Source organism: Meles meles, chromosome 1, assembly GCF_922984935.1.
Source record: "Meles meles chromosome 1, mMelMel3.1 paternal haplotype, whole genome shotgun sequence".
NCBI lineage: Eukaryota > Metazoa > Chordata > Mammalia > Carnivora > Mustelidae > Meles > Meles meles.
Genome location: NC_060066.1, coordinates 169,283,810 through 169,303,959, shown reverse-complemented (window position 1 = coordinate 169,303,959; position 20,150 = coordinate 169,283,810). Strand labels below are relative to the sequence as shown.

Here is a 20,150-nt window from a genome sequence, read left to right as displayed (position 1 = left end):
CACCAACCTCACCCCACTCCTGTGGGGGAAGTGAGTTTTGGAGAGAAGGCTGGGGCAGCACTAATCAGCTTCCGTGAAATACGAATGGATCTGTTCACCTCTATCCTTCCGGCCTTGCTGTCACCAAATGCTCAATGAACCATCCTGTACCTGTATTCCGAGAGGTAAGTAGAGGGAGTGGGGGAAAAACAGGGAGTGGGGCTTGAGGGAAATGAAGAAAGAAAAGCAGAGGTAGGATATGTGGCATGAGTTTCAAAACTATAAATTACAGGTCAGAACAAAAATATCTACCTGAAAGCTAAAACTAATCACTGCCTCCTATCTTTTTCGTGATGATGATTACTTCTAAGCAACACTCCTAAATTCTCTAAGTCTAGAGCTCAACGTTCTTGGCTGGGGTGGCAAAGCTGCCCTAGGGTTTGTGAGATAGGTGATACGGGGACAGGGTCATGACTGCCGGCGTTCTAGCGCTACCCTTCAGAATACAGGCAGGGCCACCATTAGACACCAGGCCGGCGGTCACCAATACTTTTAAGGCCAATAAAAATGTTTTTATTTCTTTTAAATTCAGAAGGAAAAAAATAATCTTTTAGGTTGAGGACGTGTTTATGTATAATATTAGACTCATTTTATACAAATGCAGTTGTAATGAATTAATTTTTAATTTTTTTCTGGAGGAAGACATCTAAGAAAGCAAAAGTGTCTAAGTCCTACCTAATGTGGCTTTGGAAATAGTTCAAGAATAAAATACTGAAGGGGTAAGGAGAGTCTGATCTTGATGACTTTATTCTACTGGTTTTTCTTTTTTGAATGTTATTTTGGGATTAGATTTTTAAAAGAGCTAAGTCTCATATCGGAGAAGTACTAGTGTAAAATTCCACCAGCCAAGCAGGAAAAGAAGAAAAAAATTAAGTTTATTATTTAATTATCATTGTGCAATCTTAAGAATCAAATCAGGATTAAGAGATCTGGATGTTTCCAGGTCCTGTCTCCACTCCTGTAAATATTACCAGAGGTAGGTTTTTTTTGGGGGTCTCTGCCTCCTGAACCTCCCATGTTACACTGCCTCTCAGTTCCAGACTTCTGTGCTTCTCCAAGGTCCTGGCTCTGACTACCCTAAGTAGCCCAAGTTGGCAGTGACAGGAATGTGGGCACCTGCAGTGGCAAAAATGTTTTAAGAATATGTTAAGAGAAAAGAGGTAACAGGGAGAATGAACAAGGGAGGAGAGGAAGAAAATACCACAAATTTTAATGTTCTAAAATTGCCTAGTCCAGGGGCACCTGGGTGGTTCAGTTGGTTAAGCGACTTCCTTGGGTTCAGGTCAGGATCTCAGCACTTCCCAGCAGGTAGTCCGCTTCTCCCTCTGCACCCCCACCCCCCGTTCATGCTCTCGAGTGTGCTCTCTCTCAAATAAGTAAATAAAATCTTTGAAATGACACGGCCCAGGGGAAAAAAGGGGGAAGAATTTATACTAAAATATTACCTGTGGTTTTCCAGATAATAGGATTTATATTTTTATGTTTGTTTTTTAAAAAAATATTTTGAGATAAACATATTCCATCAGAAAAAAAATACTCAGTATTATTTATAAAATTGTGCTCTCCAAACTGTATCCTTTGAGAATTACCATCTTTGAGTTCCTCACGGTATGGCTTAGGTTAGTAAATATGTTAACTACTGGCATGCAGGGGACCCAGATTGGAAAACAGAAGTTTTAGCAATTTCCATTATTTTCCATCACCCAAATTAATCAAAATTACAGGGAAATGTCAATCAAGAGAGCTATTTCATACCAACTTCTAGGATGCGTGCCGCACATACAATGAGAAAAACGTGTCAAAAGGAAGAGTACCAAGGAATCAATTACTACCTTTCACAAATTGCAGACTTTCGGTGCTTGGAAGGAAAAACAGAGCCATAAAATTTAGACCCATGGATTATATAGGTGAAGAGCCTGGGGCCCAGACAGATTATGTAATGTTATCTCTGCCACAGAGGGAAGTGGTAACAAAATTAGGATGAAGACTTGGGTTTCCTGATGTTTGGTCTGCAGCTCTTACCTCCCCTAGTCGTAAAGGTAACTGTGTTATAAGTTATGTTTCATTGTTTATCCTACCTACATATAGAGAAATGCATTTTAGACCTGGAAGGTTGTCAGGAAGGTAACTTAGCCCTCAGGTGCACAAGAATTCAGACAGAAGTCAGCTTATATTCCCTACTCCACCACCACGAAGTCACAGGGTTGAGCCAAGACATAGGCAGGCCATCTAGAACCGGTTCACTGCTCCCTCAAACACTGCTATATTCTTCCATGGCTAATGATTACAACCAAAAAAGGTAAAAATACAGAACCATATCCAGATAAGGTGTAAACTGTTTACTAGTAAGAATGCTTGGAGGCTGGGTATAAATCGTTCTATGGCTCAGAGAAATAAACTCAAATCTATCTGTGCAAATGAGGCAGCATGATTGCTAATTTTACTTGAAAATATATTTAAATGTAAATCATAATTCTAAGTTTTGTTGTTGTTTGAAGATGACGTAAATAAGGCTTTTCAGTGTCTCAGGTTCACATACCTGAAAATAAATTACAAATGTTTGTAATTCTCTAGAGCAGGGGCTGGAAGATAATGGCCAGCAACCCATTTTCTGTGAGGCTCATGAAGTAATAAGAATGGCTTTACATTTTTTAAGGACTGTAAAAAAAAAAAGAAAAAAGAATGTCTGATAGAGACAGTATGTGACCTGCAAAGCCTAAGTTTTTGTCTAACTGTCCCTTTACATAAAAAGTTTTGCTGACATCTGCTCTAGATTTAGAAAATATATGAAACCAGACTAGATATGTAGTATGTCCTAGAAGGCTTTCTTCTTTTTAAAATTAAGTCTCTGATTTAATATTTAAGCATTATTAAAATCTGCCTCTTTCTCCTGATAGCAGGTAGTAGAAAAAAAAAATCTAGTTTGAGAATTATGATTATCTGTGTTCCGATTAAATGAGGTTTATCACACATACCAAGTGGACATAGAGTTGAAGCTAATTATTTTATGTATCTGAAATCCATACTAAATGTTTCAGTTAGCTGAGACAATGGCACAGCCTGTAGTATTATTGCTATAAAGTAAAATGGAAACAGAGATCTATAACTGAAAAACCAGCAATCTGATTCTCTCCGTTGGTCTCTTCTCTATGGTAAAGACTTTGGCAGTAGGCCTCCCCTGGCCTCCTGCAGCGTGGTGTTAGATTTACTGCACCACTAGTTCTCATCCATGTTCGTTACCTCAGTGACCATCCATCCACATTTCATTTGCAACCAGAAACAAAATCTCACCAGAAGACATGGCAAAAATGGAGGTGCTCCTAATGAGACACAGACATGAAGTACTAAAAGTGGAATGACTAGTTTGGGGAGAAATAAATACTAGAGATACATTGCATTTATCAACCTGAACACACCAGTAAAGCAGACAGCCCTTCGGAGTCCCCTGCAGAGCCCGCCAGCCATGGTGGGACTGCAGATGCGGCACACCCTGCTTCACACCGCACTCTGATAACGGCTGTGTGAAAACAAGTGTCACAGGATTTATGTGGGAAAGTTTGGATTTTGTGACTAGAGAAAAAATAATAAAGTTGTGCCACCATTAGCTGAGTTACAATACTTTCAAGGTTATTACTTGCAAAGAAGGATGTCGAAAGCAAGGGGTCTTCCTTTAAAATAATTACATTAACAATTCCTTTGGACACACAGCACAGTTCTCTTCAGTCACTCCATTCTCTTGCTTGCTTTTATAATTGGAAAGGAATAAATTTTCTATTTGAGTTAAGAATTCTTCAGCAATGAAGCAATTAGTCACTTTGCTCAGAGTTTTCCTCAGACATTCCAAAAGCTAGTTGAAAAGAAAATTTTATATTTAAAACACAAAAAAAGCGTAAGAGGGTTTGCATTACTATCATTATTGTATCTCTTTCCAAATCTCACATTTTCTAATGTGCAAATGAGAAATAAACATAGTTGGTGATGAATTTATGATCATTTATGATCAATAATCATACAGCCAGAGTGTAGGAGTGTAGGAGAAATGCTTAGGCTAGTTCCTTTATGATTTCATAAGAGGAGACAAACCTGAGATTTTAAGTGTGATGCCTTCTACCTTGGACAAATTTGTGACTTTTTTTTTTAAATTTCTTTTTAGTAGTTACATTTACAAAGCAAAATAATCCTGTAGAATAAAAATCTATGTGCATACACAGGACTCTACTATTTTAAAATTAGGATACTAGAGTTTGTTTCCTAAAAAATATGCATATTAATCTTCTAACAGAACAAAGTAGCTTTAATAGAAAGGGGTAAAAAATATTAAAAAGAAACTTAGTATGTTTAAGTTTTCTATTCTTAAATTGCTACCAAGAAAAAAAAAGGTGTTGCCATACTGGTCTTTAACTCTATACATATGGAAACAAAAAGTGAAATAAAAGAATTAAGGACTCTAACTTCTTACCAGAAAGTTAAATAAAATGACCACCTAAATGTAATTATTAGATTTATATTACTATTACTGAAAATGATCAATTGTTAAACCTAAATGGAAACGTGGTGCTTTTGAATTTAATGAAATGAGAAAAATGTTCTCCACTGTGTACATTAATCTGCTAAGAAATTAATCGGCCAGTACAAATTTATTCTAAAATAGTATTATTTCTATATGCAAGTGTGTGCAACAAAACGCATTACTAATTATCTCTTAGAAATTAATTTCTGAAAGGAAAAAGCAATAAAAAAAAATACAGAGAAAATGTATCCACAAAGCATTTGGCATCATGGGAAAACACATCAAGATGAATAGCTTTAGAATCTATGAACAATAGAACCAATTAAAATGAAGGCAGCTTACTTTCTGCAAACAAGTCAGGTCAGAATCCCGGCGAAAGATTTTATCCATAGGGACACTGCTGTTGGAAGAAATATGAAGACAGACTGATGAAACAAATACCATAAACTAATCAGTTCTGTAATAAACTGTCACTGATGCCATATATCACAATTTCCTATTTAACTCGGGCTTTCTCTGAAACCGACTTTAATGAGAAACGCTGCAGATGTGCAACATATCAAACCACAGTACATACCTATGGGAGAGCCGATATTTTTCTATTATCCATCTTGTCTTTTCAAACACTAATCCCCACTGAGGTTCTTCCAGCATCTGCTGTACTTCAAATTTGTAAGGTAACCCTAGAAAAGCATAAAGAAGCAGACTGTCATCAACTATTTCTTAAATCCCCAATCTCCTTTTAATTACCTAAAATCCTCACCCTCGCAACTTGGCACACCAGCTGAACAGCACTTTAAACATAGTGGGCATTCATTAAATATTTACTGCCTGGCTGAACCTGGTCCATCAAGCACATTAATGCCAAGCAATTAATAATAATAAAGAAAAGTAAAAGCACCATTTGCATGACAATTATATGTAAGGAACTGAGAGGCAGGATGATCACATAATTGATATCCAAGCCAGGAGACCTTCTGAGTGAAAGGGGGCATTGTTAAAAACTGTGCCAGAACCCCGGGCTTAAACCAACATTTAGCTAAGCTAAACAAGACATGTTCTATCCCAGTGATTTGTATTTTTACACAGGTTAAGCTTACAGCAATGCTATAAGGTAGGCAGCATTACTCCTTTTTAACAGACAAAGAAGCTGAGGCTGAGACCAGTGAAACAACCTGTTTAGGCTGGTGAAGTAGAAGAGGCTGGATTTTAAGCCCTAGCAAATCTGCCTGGCTTCTGAGCCCACATTCACTTCATCTCCCTACAGGAGCTCATCTAACACAAGCCCGGGAATAGGGCTAACTCTGGAGAAGCAGCAGTTGCACTTCTCTGTCAAGCCAAACTCTGGAGGAAAGGAGCCCAAGGGGTGGATACCATGCACACAGCTAGAAAGGAAAAGTATCACGAATTAGCCTACTTGGAAATTTCTCACATAACATTCAAAATCCCCCTGTCACTTTATTTGCAGTGTATTAAAAGCTCAGCTCAGCTGATCTATTACCAGAGGTCAAGACCGTAAAAATAATAGTAAAACTTACATAATGCTTACTACATGACAGGCTTAAGGTGCTTCACATATGTAAGGCCACTTAAGTGAAGCAGCTACCAGTACTGTTCCCCAAATAAGAACATAACCTGTTCATTAGCATACATATAATTACGAAGAAGCAGAGTCAGGATCTGAACCCAGGCAGTGTGGCTCGAGTTTCTTTTATTAACTTTACAATATATTGCCTCTCAACTAAGTTTTTGTCAATATAAGGCTTTTTGAGTAAATTCAATGCCAGCAAATCAGAAGGTGTGAAAAAAAAAAATGAAAGGAAAAAAATCACGACTAGACTTCCTTACAATATAAGCAAACTTTGTCAATATGTTCTAAAAAGGCCTCTACCCCACTTTTTTTCAGGTGGATTTTTTTTTTCATATTTCAATTCTCCTCCGTTTCACTTTTTCCCTCTAAATACTTAGGAGAGTGACACATCACAGAACACAAGCTATTAAGCAAACTCCTTTTGGTGACACCTGTAATTTACTTGATATGCTCCATTACTTAATAAGCATAGACAACAGTATAATCACAACTACCTATTGAAGATCTATTATTTGCTAAGCAGCTGACATATATTACCAGCAGTTTTTACAACGCTCCTGCAAGCAAGGTAGTAATTTTTTTAAAGATGGCAGCAGCAAACTTCCTGCTGAGTGTGGTGATGCTGACGCAGGCCTCAATCCCAGGACTCTGAGATCATGACCTGAGCTGAAGTCAGATGCTTAACTGACTAAGCCACCCAGGTGGCCCAGTAAGGTAGTAATTTTTTCTCATTTTATAGATGTGGCAAAAGGGAATGAGAGAGGCTAAGTATTCTGCCCAAAATAAAATAACCGATAAATATCAGAGCTGGGGTATGAATCCAGGCAAGCAACTCCTATTCTTAATGAGAGTCAAATAAATGTAAGAATAAAAAATAATGCATTTTCAGTCTGTACTGGTGGAAAACCATAAACACACACACACACACACACACACACGCATGTGTGTGTGTGTGTGCGTACCATACAACTCTGTTTGGCAGTAGGAATACTTGTCTAAGTTAAAAAAGTGGCACTAAAAGCAGTACAAATTTCCTTTTGTACTGAATATTTTTAAGTCATTAAAATATCAGAACACTAATCATTACGTATATTGCCTATTACAAGTACAGAAAATGCTTATCCATTAGAGACATTTTAAAGATAGAATTTGGGTATATACCTAAAAGGAAAAAAGAAAGGACAAGACAGGATAGGCAAGGAAGAGAGATCCTAAGTTAAGCGTACTTTAACTTAAAAGTTAAAAGTAACACAAGGTATCCTATGGCTTCTAGAAAACTTTAATTTGTGAACCAGAATGTTTCCAAGAAGAGCAAAGTGAAGAACCTAGGATTAAGACCTATGAAGCAGTGTTAAGAGGCATTTAAGAGACAGCTCTGCCCAAAACAACCTTCCTGCGATAATGATCATGTTGAATACTGTTTGTTGTGCAACGGCAGCTTGTGAGAGCATCCAGTCCTGTCGCCCTCTGATCCTTTCAAGTGACCCCTGCCCCTGCCTGCAGTACTTTCTTCCTCACATGCACTGGTCTGTATTTCTCCAATACTAAATCTGTACCTTCTACAAATCTCCGGAGCTGGGCTCTCCATGTAGGTTTCCACTCTCTGGTACAATTTAGCTGCATTTGTCTCCCCTGTCACCTCAGCTCAGTCTGCAGCCTCTCGGTAGGGTTCTCCTCCTTGTGTCATATCTGGAAACTCTGTTAAGTTGGTAAGCTAATTCAGGGCTCCCCTCACTTTCCATCTCTCAGCAATCATATCCCCTCACTGCCTGATGTTACGACCTAAACATCACTATCTTATACATGTGTCCAGTTTTGTGGTTGTTTCAGACAGGTTTTTTGTTACTTCCTTTGGGCCAGAAGCAAAATTCTATGAACTGAATTTTAAGTTATATTGAATTCTAATTAATTTGTAGCTAGTTCATAGCTATTTGTATTCTCTGTATACTCTGACAGCATCAGAATACAGGCTCACTCCCTAAATCTAGCAGGCCATGAGATTAAAAATGACTTAAATTGAGAATGAGCTGATTGTGATTACTCCCTTTGTAACTTTTATAAAATTATATTGGGCTAAAGAATGTTATATACATGTGCTATGTTCAAAATGGGCATTTTGGACTGAAGTTAGTATCAATACTATTTGTTCAATAAAAACCAGCAGAGTACTGACCACTTCCTAGATGCAAGGCAATTGATTAGATGCTGGTGGTGTTACAGAGACAAAGGCAGTTTGGGCTGTTTGAGGTTCATATTTTAGTGAGACATGCTAAAGAGATACATTAAAAGACAAAAGCATCATGAAGGCAGGAAATAAGTGTTGCAGGTGTGCAGGTGTACAAAGAACAGATTAACTAATTGCAATGACGTGGGGGTCTTTGCCAAAGAGATGGCATCTAAGTGACATCATGAAAAACAATGACATTAATTTGTTAAACAAACATTCACTCAGTACCTACTTTATGCCAGGCCTTGTGCTAGAGGCAGAGGATAGAAAAACGAGTGTAATATCACATCTACCTTTAAGGAGCTCATGAGCTAATGCGAACCTGAGTACAATGTGCAGGGACAGCATCAAGAGGACAGTGAACGTGAGCAGCGGTGGTAAGGATAGAGAATAGAGAATAAACATCCTACAGATGTCACTGTTTCTTCCAGTCTTTTCCTTTCTGTACACACTCGCTTCTTCCATTCCCCTCCCTTACCTAGTCTGCCACACCAATTCCCTGTCCAGCCAGAGCTGACTGGACCACAAGTGAACACAATTCCCAAAGGAACCAAATCATGTGATGGGCTAAACCCAGCACATTCTTTCTTGAGACAGAATGGAAACTAAGAGAAGGAAACCAGTTGGGCACTGTTAATAACAGCCTAAAACTGGAGAGGCCATGGAGAGCAGGTGACAGGGTGGTCATTTCTCTTTTTTTCCCATTTGAATGCCATTGCAGAGAAAGCCAGTCTGCATTCATAAGAAATTTCCTGAGAACAGAGTCTTTGTGTGTTTTGCTTACAGCAGTATCCTTAGTACAGGCATACCTCAGGTTATTGTGCTTCGTTTTACTGCACTTCATTTCACAGTTACTGTGTTTTTCAGGAACTGAAGGTCTGTGGCAAACCTATGGTCAAGCAAGTCTACCAGCAACATTTTTCCAATAGCATTTGCTGACTTCATGTCTCTGTGTCACATTTTGGTAATTCTTGCAATATTAAAAAATGTTCATTATATTTATGATGATTTGTGATTACCGACTGACTCCTTGAAAGCTCAGATGCTGGTTAGCGTTTTTTAGTAAAAAGTACTTTTCCACTAAAGTATATATGTCATTTTTTAGACATGATGTTAGTGCACACTTAATAAAACACAGTACAGAGTAAACATAACTTTAATATGCACTGGGAAACCGAAAAATTCATCTAACTATACTGTGATATTTACTCTAGTGGTGGTCTGGAGCCAAACCTGCAATATCTTGGAGGTAGACCTGTACTTAACACGGACATTGCTTGGCCCAAACTCTTCTCCACATTGTAATCCTTTTGCCCATTGGTCATGGTAATACAATCGGGGCTTGAATCTAGAAGGAGGTCACCAAAAGGAAGAAGACAGCTGCACTACATGGTGTGCAAACACTGACTCTCTATTTGAGGGTACAAAGTTTTCCATCACATAGTTTCACATAGTTGTAAATTCTTTGATATATAAAGATTCAAAGAAATCAAGGTAGGAATAGGGTGAAGGTGTCTTTGTTGAAAACTTACGGTAAGAGCCATCTGAGCTAATTTCGTCACTTATAACCAGGCAGGTAATCTGGGAATAAGGTAAAGGATTGTTTTGATTATAAGGACTAATGATCATTCCAATGAATTTTGCACCACCTCTGGAGAAGTAACTCTACAGTGAAAAGAAAAATATAATTAGTCTCGACTGCATAAATTTAAAAGTCAGTATTTACCCATACCAACATCTTAAACACCTAATGGAGGAAAAAGGAACAAAAAGTGTGTTAAAAACCTCACATCCAAACAGCAACTAAATGAAATACATATCATTCCACACTCTAAATATTTCAGGTCAAAATGTGCTCAACCCAAGCAGAAATGACCCTTATACAGATCACATGGCCTGCAACATCTGTATCATGAACATGATTACAAATTATTTTCACTATGCTTCAACTATAATCTTTATCAATATGGTAATAATTTATTAACAGCAGCCTATAGCAAAGCATCCACCCATTTAATATAAACTATCAGAATAAAACAAAATTTCATTTTCTTCCAGAGAAGCAAAATTCACTCATACCCATTCCCTATCCTAGTTGTTTCCATCAATTTTTTTTTTTAAAGATTTTATTTTTATTTGAGAGAGAGCATGAGCAGGAGACGGGGAAGGGACAGCAAGAGGGAAAGAATCTCAAGCAGACTCCACACTGAGTGCTGGGTCTGACGTGGGGCTCAATCTCATGACGTTGAGATCATGACCTGAGCCAAAATGAAAAGCCAGACGCTTAACCAACTGAGTCACTCAGGTGCCCTGATCCCATCAATATTTAAAGGCTCTGAGAGTACTTATTACTGTTACTTAGATGGTTTGTCTGTGCTAAACAAAATCGCTGATTTCCCAGATGTTTAAATAAACACGTATTATTCTTCTGATCAGAAAAAATGGAGTTATTTCGAAACTCCAGATGTAAATAATATTAGAAATGCCAATGCTTCGCTAGAAATGTTAAAAATACATTTATTTAGTAGAAAGCAATGAGGGAGGAGAAAAAGTACAATTATTTACACACAACATACACCTAAGACCTAGAGGCCCACCTGGTATTTGGCTTGAGTGTCAATATCTCGTAAGGAAGGATTTGGATCAAAGGCAGGATGTGAATGATACCATCCAATAACACTATAGCCTCTCACAGCCAAGGTCTCTGAGGCCTGTGTTTGCGAGACAGGATCCATCTCACACTGCAGTCCTGTACTCAGACTGTTACATGGCTCTGCTGCACAGACCTATAAAAGATTAATCCTTGTACAGTTATACTGAAAACCTGTTAATTCTATTACTTTAAAGTTTTAGTTCTTCATATGTAGATACAGAAACATTTTTTAAGCCAATGAAAGTAATTAACAGTATCACAGGCAGTCTTTAACTTGCAAATAAATGACACTAAAAGTGTGATTGTATTTAGGAACTCAGAATCCATTTTTCTACTCAAACAAGGACTAATAATAATTGTTAGTTTTCCAAGTTAGCCCATATAATATCTGACAAATACAGTCTTTCAATGACTCCCATTATTTACGATAATAATTACAACAGAATTATGCATACCAAGTTTAAACTATAGGGTTGGTGCATGTTTCCTGGCCTTTTAAAGTAGTTGTAGCTTTTTATTGGAGAAAGCAATGAGGAGGACTGGCTGGCAGTGCGCCCTTTCTTGATGGTAAAAGTAAACAGGTGTTCAGTATACAGAATGTTAGTTTGTTTACTCCTGGGAATATCTAACCTACATTTGCATAGTCTCATCTCCATCACAGGTAAAAGTCTGTATTTTAATTATATCCACTGAAATCTATAAAAATATTTGGTATGGTAGGGCGCCTGGGTGACTCAGTGGGTTAAGCCGCTGCCTTCGGCTCAGGTCATGATCCCAGGGTCCTGGGATCGAGTCCCGCATCGGGCTCTCTGCTCAGCAGGGAGCCTGCTTCCCCCTCTCTCTCTCTCTCTGCCTGCCTCTCTATCTACTTGTGATCTCACTCTGTCAAATAAATAAATAATATCTTAAAAAAAAAAATTTGGTATGGTAGCAGTACTAAATAATTAAAGAAAATTTTTTTACAGAGAGAACTTACTTCAACTATCTTATCAACTTCTGAGTATCTTCCTCCTAATAGACCAATCACTTCTGCCATAGAAACATGAGCATGCTAAAAAGAAATACAAAACAGACTTAGCCCAAACATGCAAGTCCATGCGACAAAAAATCAGAGTAAAACTCACTTATTACAAGAGACTCATTTACAAGTATGGGAACTATGCTTTTCAAATACAGTAGCGTAGTAGAGGAATCAGATGCTAGGCTCAGTGCAAAGAAATTTAGGATTTCAGATTTATCTTCACTGCCAGCTGAGAAGCTTTGAACCAAATACTCAAACACTCCAAGATGCTGTTTTTAAATTTACAAAATAAAGATACCATTTGTTTTCCTTACTCAGAAAAGGTATCATAAGGACACAAAGTAAAAAATCACTCTGGGTCCTCTTACAGAAAAACGCCCAAAACAAACACAACTATTGGAGGTCTCTGGAATTTAGTGCCAACAAAGAGCCTCCAAACTGTAAGAGTTGTGGTTTGTTGCAGTTATCTAGAAGGCCGCAGACAAAGGATACCAGGAAATGAATATAGGGTTAATGATGATAAACAGTCTGCAAAACTCACATTAATTTATTTTCTCTAAAATATGGAAACATGCAATTGTTTGGCTTTTCTCCAAAAGAAAAGACTTATTTTTAGATTCCTTGTAAAAGAGGATAGTTAAGATCCAAAATACACGTCTTCCATACTCTCTCTTAAGCCTGCAATAAAAATACACAAGAATAGAAATCAGAGTAAGTAAACACAATAGATTATCCTTACCAAATCCATTATTAAAAGTGCTTCTGAAGCCACTTTCACCTGAAATGGCTCCTGAAATAAAAAAAAAAAAAAAAAAATGGGGGAGCATAAAAATAGAGATTTTGTTCTTCCTCTGGAATGTCCACCCTTTCCTCCTTCACATGTCACACCAAGTTCTCATCCTCAACCAAGGCTTAGCACAGACCAGAGATTTTTAAAATATTATCATTCAAAATCCTAGCATGAAGAAATACTCTTTTATTTCCCATCTGTATCACTCAGTTGACCCTTAATTTGCCTTGTCCAGTCTTTCATTTGCATATATACCTTGCACACACAGAAAAATAAATACTTCGTGTCTAACAGGGCATTATTTATGACTATTCACTGATGCATAATAGTACCTGCTTTTCTTCACTGAAAAAATTACAAGGTATCAGTTGGAAGGGATCAAATGAGCTGCAAAAGAAAAAAAAATCACAATCTCAATAACATAGATCAGGAATCACATTCATTTAAATTAGAAAATGTGCATCAATACTCTAAGCCCCAATTATCAGAAAAACACTAAAGTAGGAGAATTTCTTAAGGACAATTAATGCCATACAACCCTTTTGAAAGAAGCACTGGTTTTTTCAGACTCAATAAAAAAGATGAGAAACAACATGACCTTTAAGAGAAAGTATTCTGTCGCCTTAATTTCTTTTAATACCCAAAGAAAAGAAATTGTAAAGTACCCACACCCTGACCTACACTAAAAGCAGGTTTCAAAAAGTTTGAAGAAAATGTAACCAACTCTCTGACAAGACATAGGTAAGAAAGTTCAAGAAGGAAGTTTCTCAAAAACACTCGTAAATACAATATCAGCAGAGTACGGACTCAACAAATCTTTGCTGAATGAATAAACAAAAAGCAGTTCTGCTAAAGAAATTAATGTATATAAAAAGCCCTATGATAAACCTTTTTTAAAATGAAAGAGTTTAAAAAAAAAAAAAGACAAGAAGAGGGGCACATATGGGTAGAATACAAAAGCATGTGTAAATCTGAGAGAAATGTTAGAAAGGCTTTTACCAGTAAAGAACTGAGATTTGAGAAAGATATTAAGATCAGTTAATAAGGTTTCTTTAGGCTATGTCCAGAGAAAGAAAAAAAAAAACAAACCCAAACAAGGAATATGTTCATGTTATTATGACTGAAAAAGAGCAGGACTATTAGTTCCTATTCCAGAAACTGTTAGTGCCAGAAAAATAGACACTTCATATCCCAAGCGCCTAGAACAGTGCCTGATACATCGCAAGCATGCAGAAATACTTGTTGAATGAAGGGGAAAGATCCTCAAATTAAACAAGTGCTTCATCAACATGAATCAAAAGAATAAGAAGACAGTGTATGCATCCCAGAGGACTGAAGAAGCATGATGTGAAACCCCACTGATCTTGTTGGAGGAAATGTACAGAATGGAAAAATTTACTAACTAGAGTGCTATGAATTTTTCTTTTTTTTTTTGAGAGAGAGAGAGAATGCGTGCATGTCTGAGGGTAGAGGGGAGAATCCCAAGCCGGCTCCAAGTCTAGCACCAAGCCTAATGCGGGGATCCAACCTGGGGCTTGATGTCATGACCCTGAAATCACGACCTAATACCAGGTTGCCCCTGGGCTTATTTTCAAAACACATAAAAAGCAGAATTTATTTTTTAAAGATTTTATTTATTTGACAGAGAGAGAGCACAAGAAGGCAGAGTGGCAGGCAGAGGGAGAAGGAGAAGCAGATTCTCTACTGAGAAGGGAGCCAGATGTGGGGCTTGATCCCAGAACCCTGGGATCATGACTTGAGATAAAGGCAGCCATTTAACTGACTGAGCCACCCAGGTGCCCTAAAAGCAGACTTTAGAAGTGGAGAAATTAGATGTATATGTTGGGAAATTCTGGAAAAGATTATTAAACAACTGATTTTGAGCCTTTAGCTAGTACAGAGGTGACTACTAAGAATAATAATAATGGATCCAGGAAAATATAAGTCAAGTAAATCTAAATTTCATTTTTGATAGGACTGATTTGCTAGTAACTAGCAGACTCAGAGATTCAAATATATTTTATCTGAATATAAGCAAGATATCTGTTAAGCTTTTTCTTTTGCATAAGATGAAAAAACACAGGTTAACCATAGCAATGTACAGCTGATTGAACAATGAATGATGTTTGAGGCTTACATTTATCTCAGTTAAACATTTTAATCAGTAGTCAATGACAGAAGAGATAATAAGCTTACTGAAATGTTTTTAATTCAAAGCTATGAAGGCTAAATGAGAAAAGTGGATCTGAATTCAGAAAGATCCTGACATGAAAAAAAAAAAATAAAAAAAAAACAAACAAACTGAAAAATGACTTAAAATAATTTTTAAAAGCAACACTTAATTTTCGTATTGGTTTATATTTGTAAAGAAAGCACTTTAATAATTATGGAATACTCTTCTAATTTCTCTTATGAATAATAAGGAGTAGAAATTTTAGTGGATTACCAAAGGTCACGTGTCTCTACTAAGCATAATATTATGGGTAATATAGAAATTCTCCAAAATATTTCTTTTAGAACATTAGGATAATGTTGGTTTTAATAAAGATATAAATTAAAAAAAAAAAAAAAGAAAGATCCTGACAAACTGGAAAAAGGGCCTGGAAATCACAATAAATATGCCTCACATTTAAATTCAGAAAATCAAATGTCTGGATACTAGATGAGGAGTCCTAGCTTATGGATGCCTATCTTTTTTACTTAGTTTATCTCATTTAACTCACTCTCACAACAACTGTAAGTTTTAATTTTTATTTTGAAGAAGTGATGTGTAATGTAATGGTTAGCAGTATGGATTCTTAAACCCAACTGACTGGATTTAAATCACAGCCTCACCACTAACAAGCAGAGGCAAGTTTCTCAAGCTTTTTGTGCCTTAGTTTCCTCACCTATAAAATGGGAATGATATTAACTACTGCACTGAGTAGTTATTTGGATTAAATGAATTAATATACATAGAGTGCTTCAAACATAGCTAACTAACAGTGTTAGCTATTATAATCACTACTTTATAAGTGAGGACTGAAGGCTTAAGGCTTTATGTAACTTACCTAGAGGTTAATCATCAGGGGCTCTTTCCACTGAAAATGACTTAGTGCCATTCCTAGATATCTTGTTTTAAAAGGGACACTGACAAAACTATAGTCTATTCAGTGGGGCATCTGCAGAAAGTAAGGGTCTAGAAAATCAAGACATTTAACTTATTTGGTGACCTTAACTGTTACAAGTTACAAATATCAAATTAATCAAAAACAAGGAACCTTGCTAATAATCAGCACCAACCAAAGAAAGAAGTCATTTCATGAGGTTATCTGTTTATAATGTCTAAGAAGATGAATGACTACCTGTCATAATTAAGGTCCCTTTACAACATATGTTGGATCCTATAGTCACTAAACCCAAACAGATTTAAAACTTTTGCTTAAGGTCTTCTAAATTGGTAATCAGTGAAAAAATTTCAAAAATTTTAGTATTTTTTGACTTAATATGAATATAATGTTATATCAGGTATTTTTTTCCATGCATTTCCTAATCCTTGTGGTAAGTTACAAAAATTGTACTTATATAACACTATACCTTTTTGTTGGTCTTGGTACTTTTGAGGATTTAACAGGTTTACATTTTTCCTCTTTTCTTCTTGCCAACTCCTCAGCAGAGAGATGCTAAAACATAAAACACATGTTGATCAAAAAGTCCATCAGCCAATGAGAGGCAGAATTAAAACAAAAACAAAACAACTCTTTAAACCATATTTAGGTTTAGGCATATGAGAATGAGATCAACTACATTGACATACATCACCTTTCTATTAGCAAATTGAAATACTGGATAATATATAAAAAAAATTGTTCCAAAATTTACAGCCACACCAAGCTTAAAACTTAATTCCTTCTCTTGTTTTGCCCAGTTTAATTAATGGCACCAGTCACCCAGGTTAAAAAATGTCAGAATCACTTGAGTCCCTCCTCTTACTCCCTATTTCTAGTCACCACGTCCTACTGTGTTGAGTTTTCTTTCCCAACCAGAAGACACTGAAGCATAATGATAAAAAGCACAGATTCTGGAGACAGAATGCCTGGCTCTGCTACTTACTGGGTGGCCCTGGACAAGTTACTGAAGCTTTCTGTGCTTTAGTTTCTTTACCTTTAACATGGAAACACATGTAGTAATAACAACAATGTCCTGGTATTACTGTGATGACTGATTTGATTAACGTTTATAAAATCCTGATAACAGTAAGTACAGAACACATCCCACTTCTACCACCACTCTTATACTCTAGCCCAAATGAACAATGCATCTTTTTCAGAATTTGGTATTTTCCCTGTCTATACCTTTGTTTATGCTGCTCCCTTGGCATGGAATGTCCTCATGTACTAATTTTCCTGCTAATCCTTTATGTCACAGTTGAAATATCACATTTTCTGTGCTACCCCCTCTGACCATACCCTTTGGGGAAGACCTGACATTTCTTAAAACCAATCTTATGGAACTTATTAGACATCATCTTTCCTTAATCTAGAAATTAAGTTCCTTCTGGGCAGGAACCACGCATTGACTAATGCTGTGCCTAGACTGGTGCTTGGGTGTGAGGCTAGGGGCAGGGAATGGGGAAGAGAGAAAGAACTTTTTTTGGCGGGGGCGGGGGCACTTAAATCCAGGAAGAAAAAAATAACATTTACTAACTGGTATATGCAAGGCTTATTATGTGCTTGTGGGACAATATTTTAAATGGTGTATCAGAACATCATTCTATAAATGTTTACTGAGGGGCGCATGGGTGTCTCGGTGGGTTAAGCCTCTGCTTTCGGCTCAGGTCGTGATCTCAGGGTCCTGGGATCCTGTGTTGCGCTCTCTGCTCAGCAGGGAGCCTGCTTCCCCTCTCTCTCTGCCTGCCTCTCTGCCTACTCGTGATCTCTGCCTGTCAAATAAATAAAATTTTTAAAAAATAAAAATAAATGTTTACTGAAATGAATTAGGCATACCAACTCACTGGAAAAACCAGCAGATATTGTTGAACTAGAGACCAGAATGCAGAATAGATAATCAAAATACAGAAAATGAACGAAACTCCTAGTTAAGTGTACTGATGCCTTTATTTTGTTATCTGTTGGTAACCTCTGGACAAGAAAATTAACATAGGAAGGATACACACACACAAACACAAACGAGTGTAACACATGTGGCATTAAGATACATAAATACAACTGCCAGAACAACTTTCACTGATAAGCTATTTGCAAAGGTCAAAGTTACCTCAAAAGTTTGTCCTTCTAAGTCTTTTGCATCACACCAATTTCCCCATGGGTCTCGGACCCTACGTCTCCTTGTGCGCTGGGGTAAGCATTAAAATAAAGCAAAAGGTTAACAAGGTTAAGTTGGAGAAATCAGAGCACATTAATATATAACACCAAAATGGTATTTTTCTAAAAATCAGTTAATTTCTTCATTAAAATATAATTTCTGATCAGCAATGCCTGAATAAATTTTATTTTATTAATTTATGTTTAAGAGCACTCTGGTCAAAAATAAGTCAGTAATGATTTTCTGAATTTTACTTGGATTTCTTCTTGAATTTTCATTTCTCTTCACCTTCAGGAGCTAAAACACTAGGACAAAAGGTATTTTTAAGACCAAAAGAACCACCAAGAAAATGACTTCCCGGGGTACTTGGGTGGCTCAGTGGGTTAAGCCTCTACCTTCGGTTCGGGTCATGATCTCAGGGTCCTGGGATCGAGCTCCACATCGGGCTCTCTGCTCAGTGGGGAGCCTGCTTCCCCCTCTCTCTCTGCCTGCCTCTCTGCCTACTTGTGATCTCTGTCTGTCAAATAAATAAGTATTTAAAAAAAAAAAAGAAAAATAAAAGAAAATGACTTCCCTTTCAACCACTTGTGATAGAAAACTTGCAAGAATCTACAGGAAGAGGTAGAATATTGGAAACTAGAGGTAAAATAATTATTTCTCAGCCTTAGAAAAGGAAAGATTGCCTAGTGGATACAAAAAGAAAAAAGTACAAAATTAGCTGACTGGATTACTAATACCCAGTTTTGTAAACCTCAATACGGAAGGCTTTAAAATGCACCGGCTCAGAAACCAGCATATGAAAAGAACCATTTCCAGCAACTACCATTTTCAGGATCTAAAAAAATCCTTTCTTACTACAGTAAATCTAGGTAGAAATGGTTTACGGCCTAAACACCCTAAGAAAAATACCCACTCTATGAACAGGACTTTTCTTATTTGCCTCACCTATTACCAATTTAACCTACTTCATTAGTAAAACCAGAAAGAATCCAATATGACTCTGCCTTTTAGAGGACTTGCAGGATCACCCATTTTAAAAATAAGATTCATGAATTGTGAGATACTGTAAAATTCACTAACCTCAAGAATTAAGGAAAGGCTACAAGAGTTTGGATATCTATTCTAAAAAGCTGAATCTTAAAAGTAAGACTTAAATAAAGTAACTGAAAGAGAAAAAAGAACCTGACTGGATGGCGGTAGAAGACACACTAGATACAGAAACCAGAACCAAGCAGTCTAAGAGCACGCAAGTAAAGCACAATGCTTCCGTGTCAAGTCTGCCAATGAGTGTTTCTCATTTTTGCCCTTTCAAAAGCTAACGTGGGGGCGCCTGAGTGGCTCAGTGGGTTAAAGCCTCTGCCTTCGACTCGGGTCGTGATCCCAGGGTTCTGGGATCGAGCCTTGCATCAGGCTCTCTGCTCGGCAGGGAGCCTGCTTCCTCCTCTCTCTCTCTCTCTCTCTGCCTGCCTCTTTGTCAAATAAATAAATGTCTGATCTCTGTTTGTCAAATAAATAAATAAAATCTTTAAAAAAAATAAAATAAAAAAATAAAAAATAAAAAGCTAACATGGAACTGAATGGGAACCAGGAAAGTGAATGCCTAAGGTGAATACGAGAGAAAACAAGTTCCTTTGTTAAATAGCAGGCGACAAGGAAGCACACCTGATGTGACAGGGCCAGGAGCAATCTGGAGAGATTTCTTAGCGAGGGGTGGCTGCTTACCACAGACTGCAGACGCTGTGCAAGCTGGTATGCTTCTACTGTATCTTTTCGGTCTCTGACTCGTACTTTGTCAACCGGTTGTGGCCTGTTGTATACAGCCTGTTCTATCAGAGTTCAGGAGAAACAAAACAATCTATTATTTTCTGAAACTCATTTGTTAACTAAGAAGACACATCTACACTGACTGTAAGTTGTAAGCCAATGTCTAAGTTCTGTTACACCTGAGCTTCTTTCTCTACAATCACTTGGAAGTTCTCAGTAAAAGTCAGGCTCTTAAGGAAATCCCAGTAAAA

The 20,150-nt window shown here is 37.2% G+C and overlaps 1 protein-coding gene across 2 annotated transcripts in view; it reads right to left on the bottom strand.

Moving 5' to 3' along the window:
* Positions 1-1,532: 1,532 nt before the first annotated feature.
* The window catches only part of MYSM1 (Myb like, SWIRM and MPN domains 1), a 40,143-nt gene continuing 21,525 nt past the window's right edge, over positions 1,533-20,150 (bottom strand). The window contains exons 10-20 of one of the 2 annotated variants that reach the window (XM_046014096.1): positions 19,858-19,961; positions 18,088-18,165; positions 16,408-16,493; positions 13,164-13,218; positions 12,781-12,831; positions 11,997-12,071; positions 10,965-11,153; positions 9,900-10,032; positions 5,127-5,232; positions 4,892-4,949; positions 1,533-3,886 (exon numbers count right to left, since the gene is read on the bottom strand). In XM_046014096.1, coding sequence (XP_045870052.1) covers positions 3,719-3,886; positions 4,892-4,949; positions 5,127-5,232; positions 9,900-10,032; positions 10,965-11,153; positions 11,997-12,071; positions 12,781-12,831; positions 13,164-13,218; positions 16,408-16,493; positions 18,088-18,165; positions 19,858-19,961 — 1,103 coding nt within the window. In that variant the 3' untranslated portion in view covers positions 1,533-3,718. The remainder of the gene's footprint in view (positions 3,887-4,891; positions 4,950-5,126; positions 5,233-9,899; positions 10,033-10,964; positions 11,154-11,996; positions 12,072-12,780; positions 12,832-13,163; positions 13,219-16,407; positions 16,494-18,087; positions 18,166-19,857; positions 19,962-20,150) is intronic. The other variant, XM_046014097.1, reaches the window with a different exon arrangement.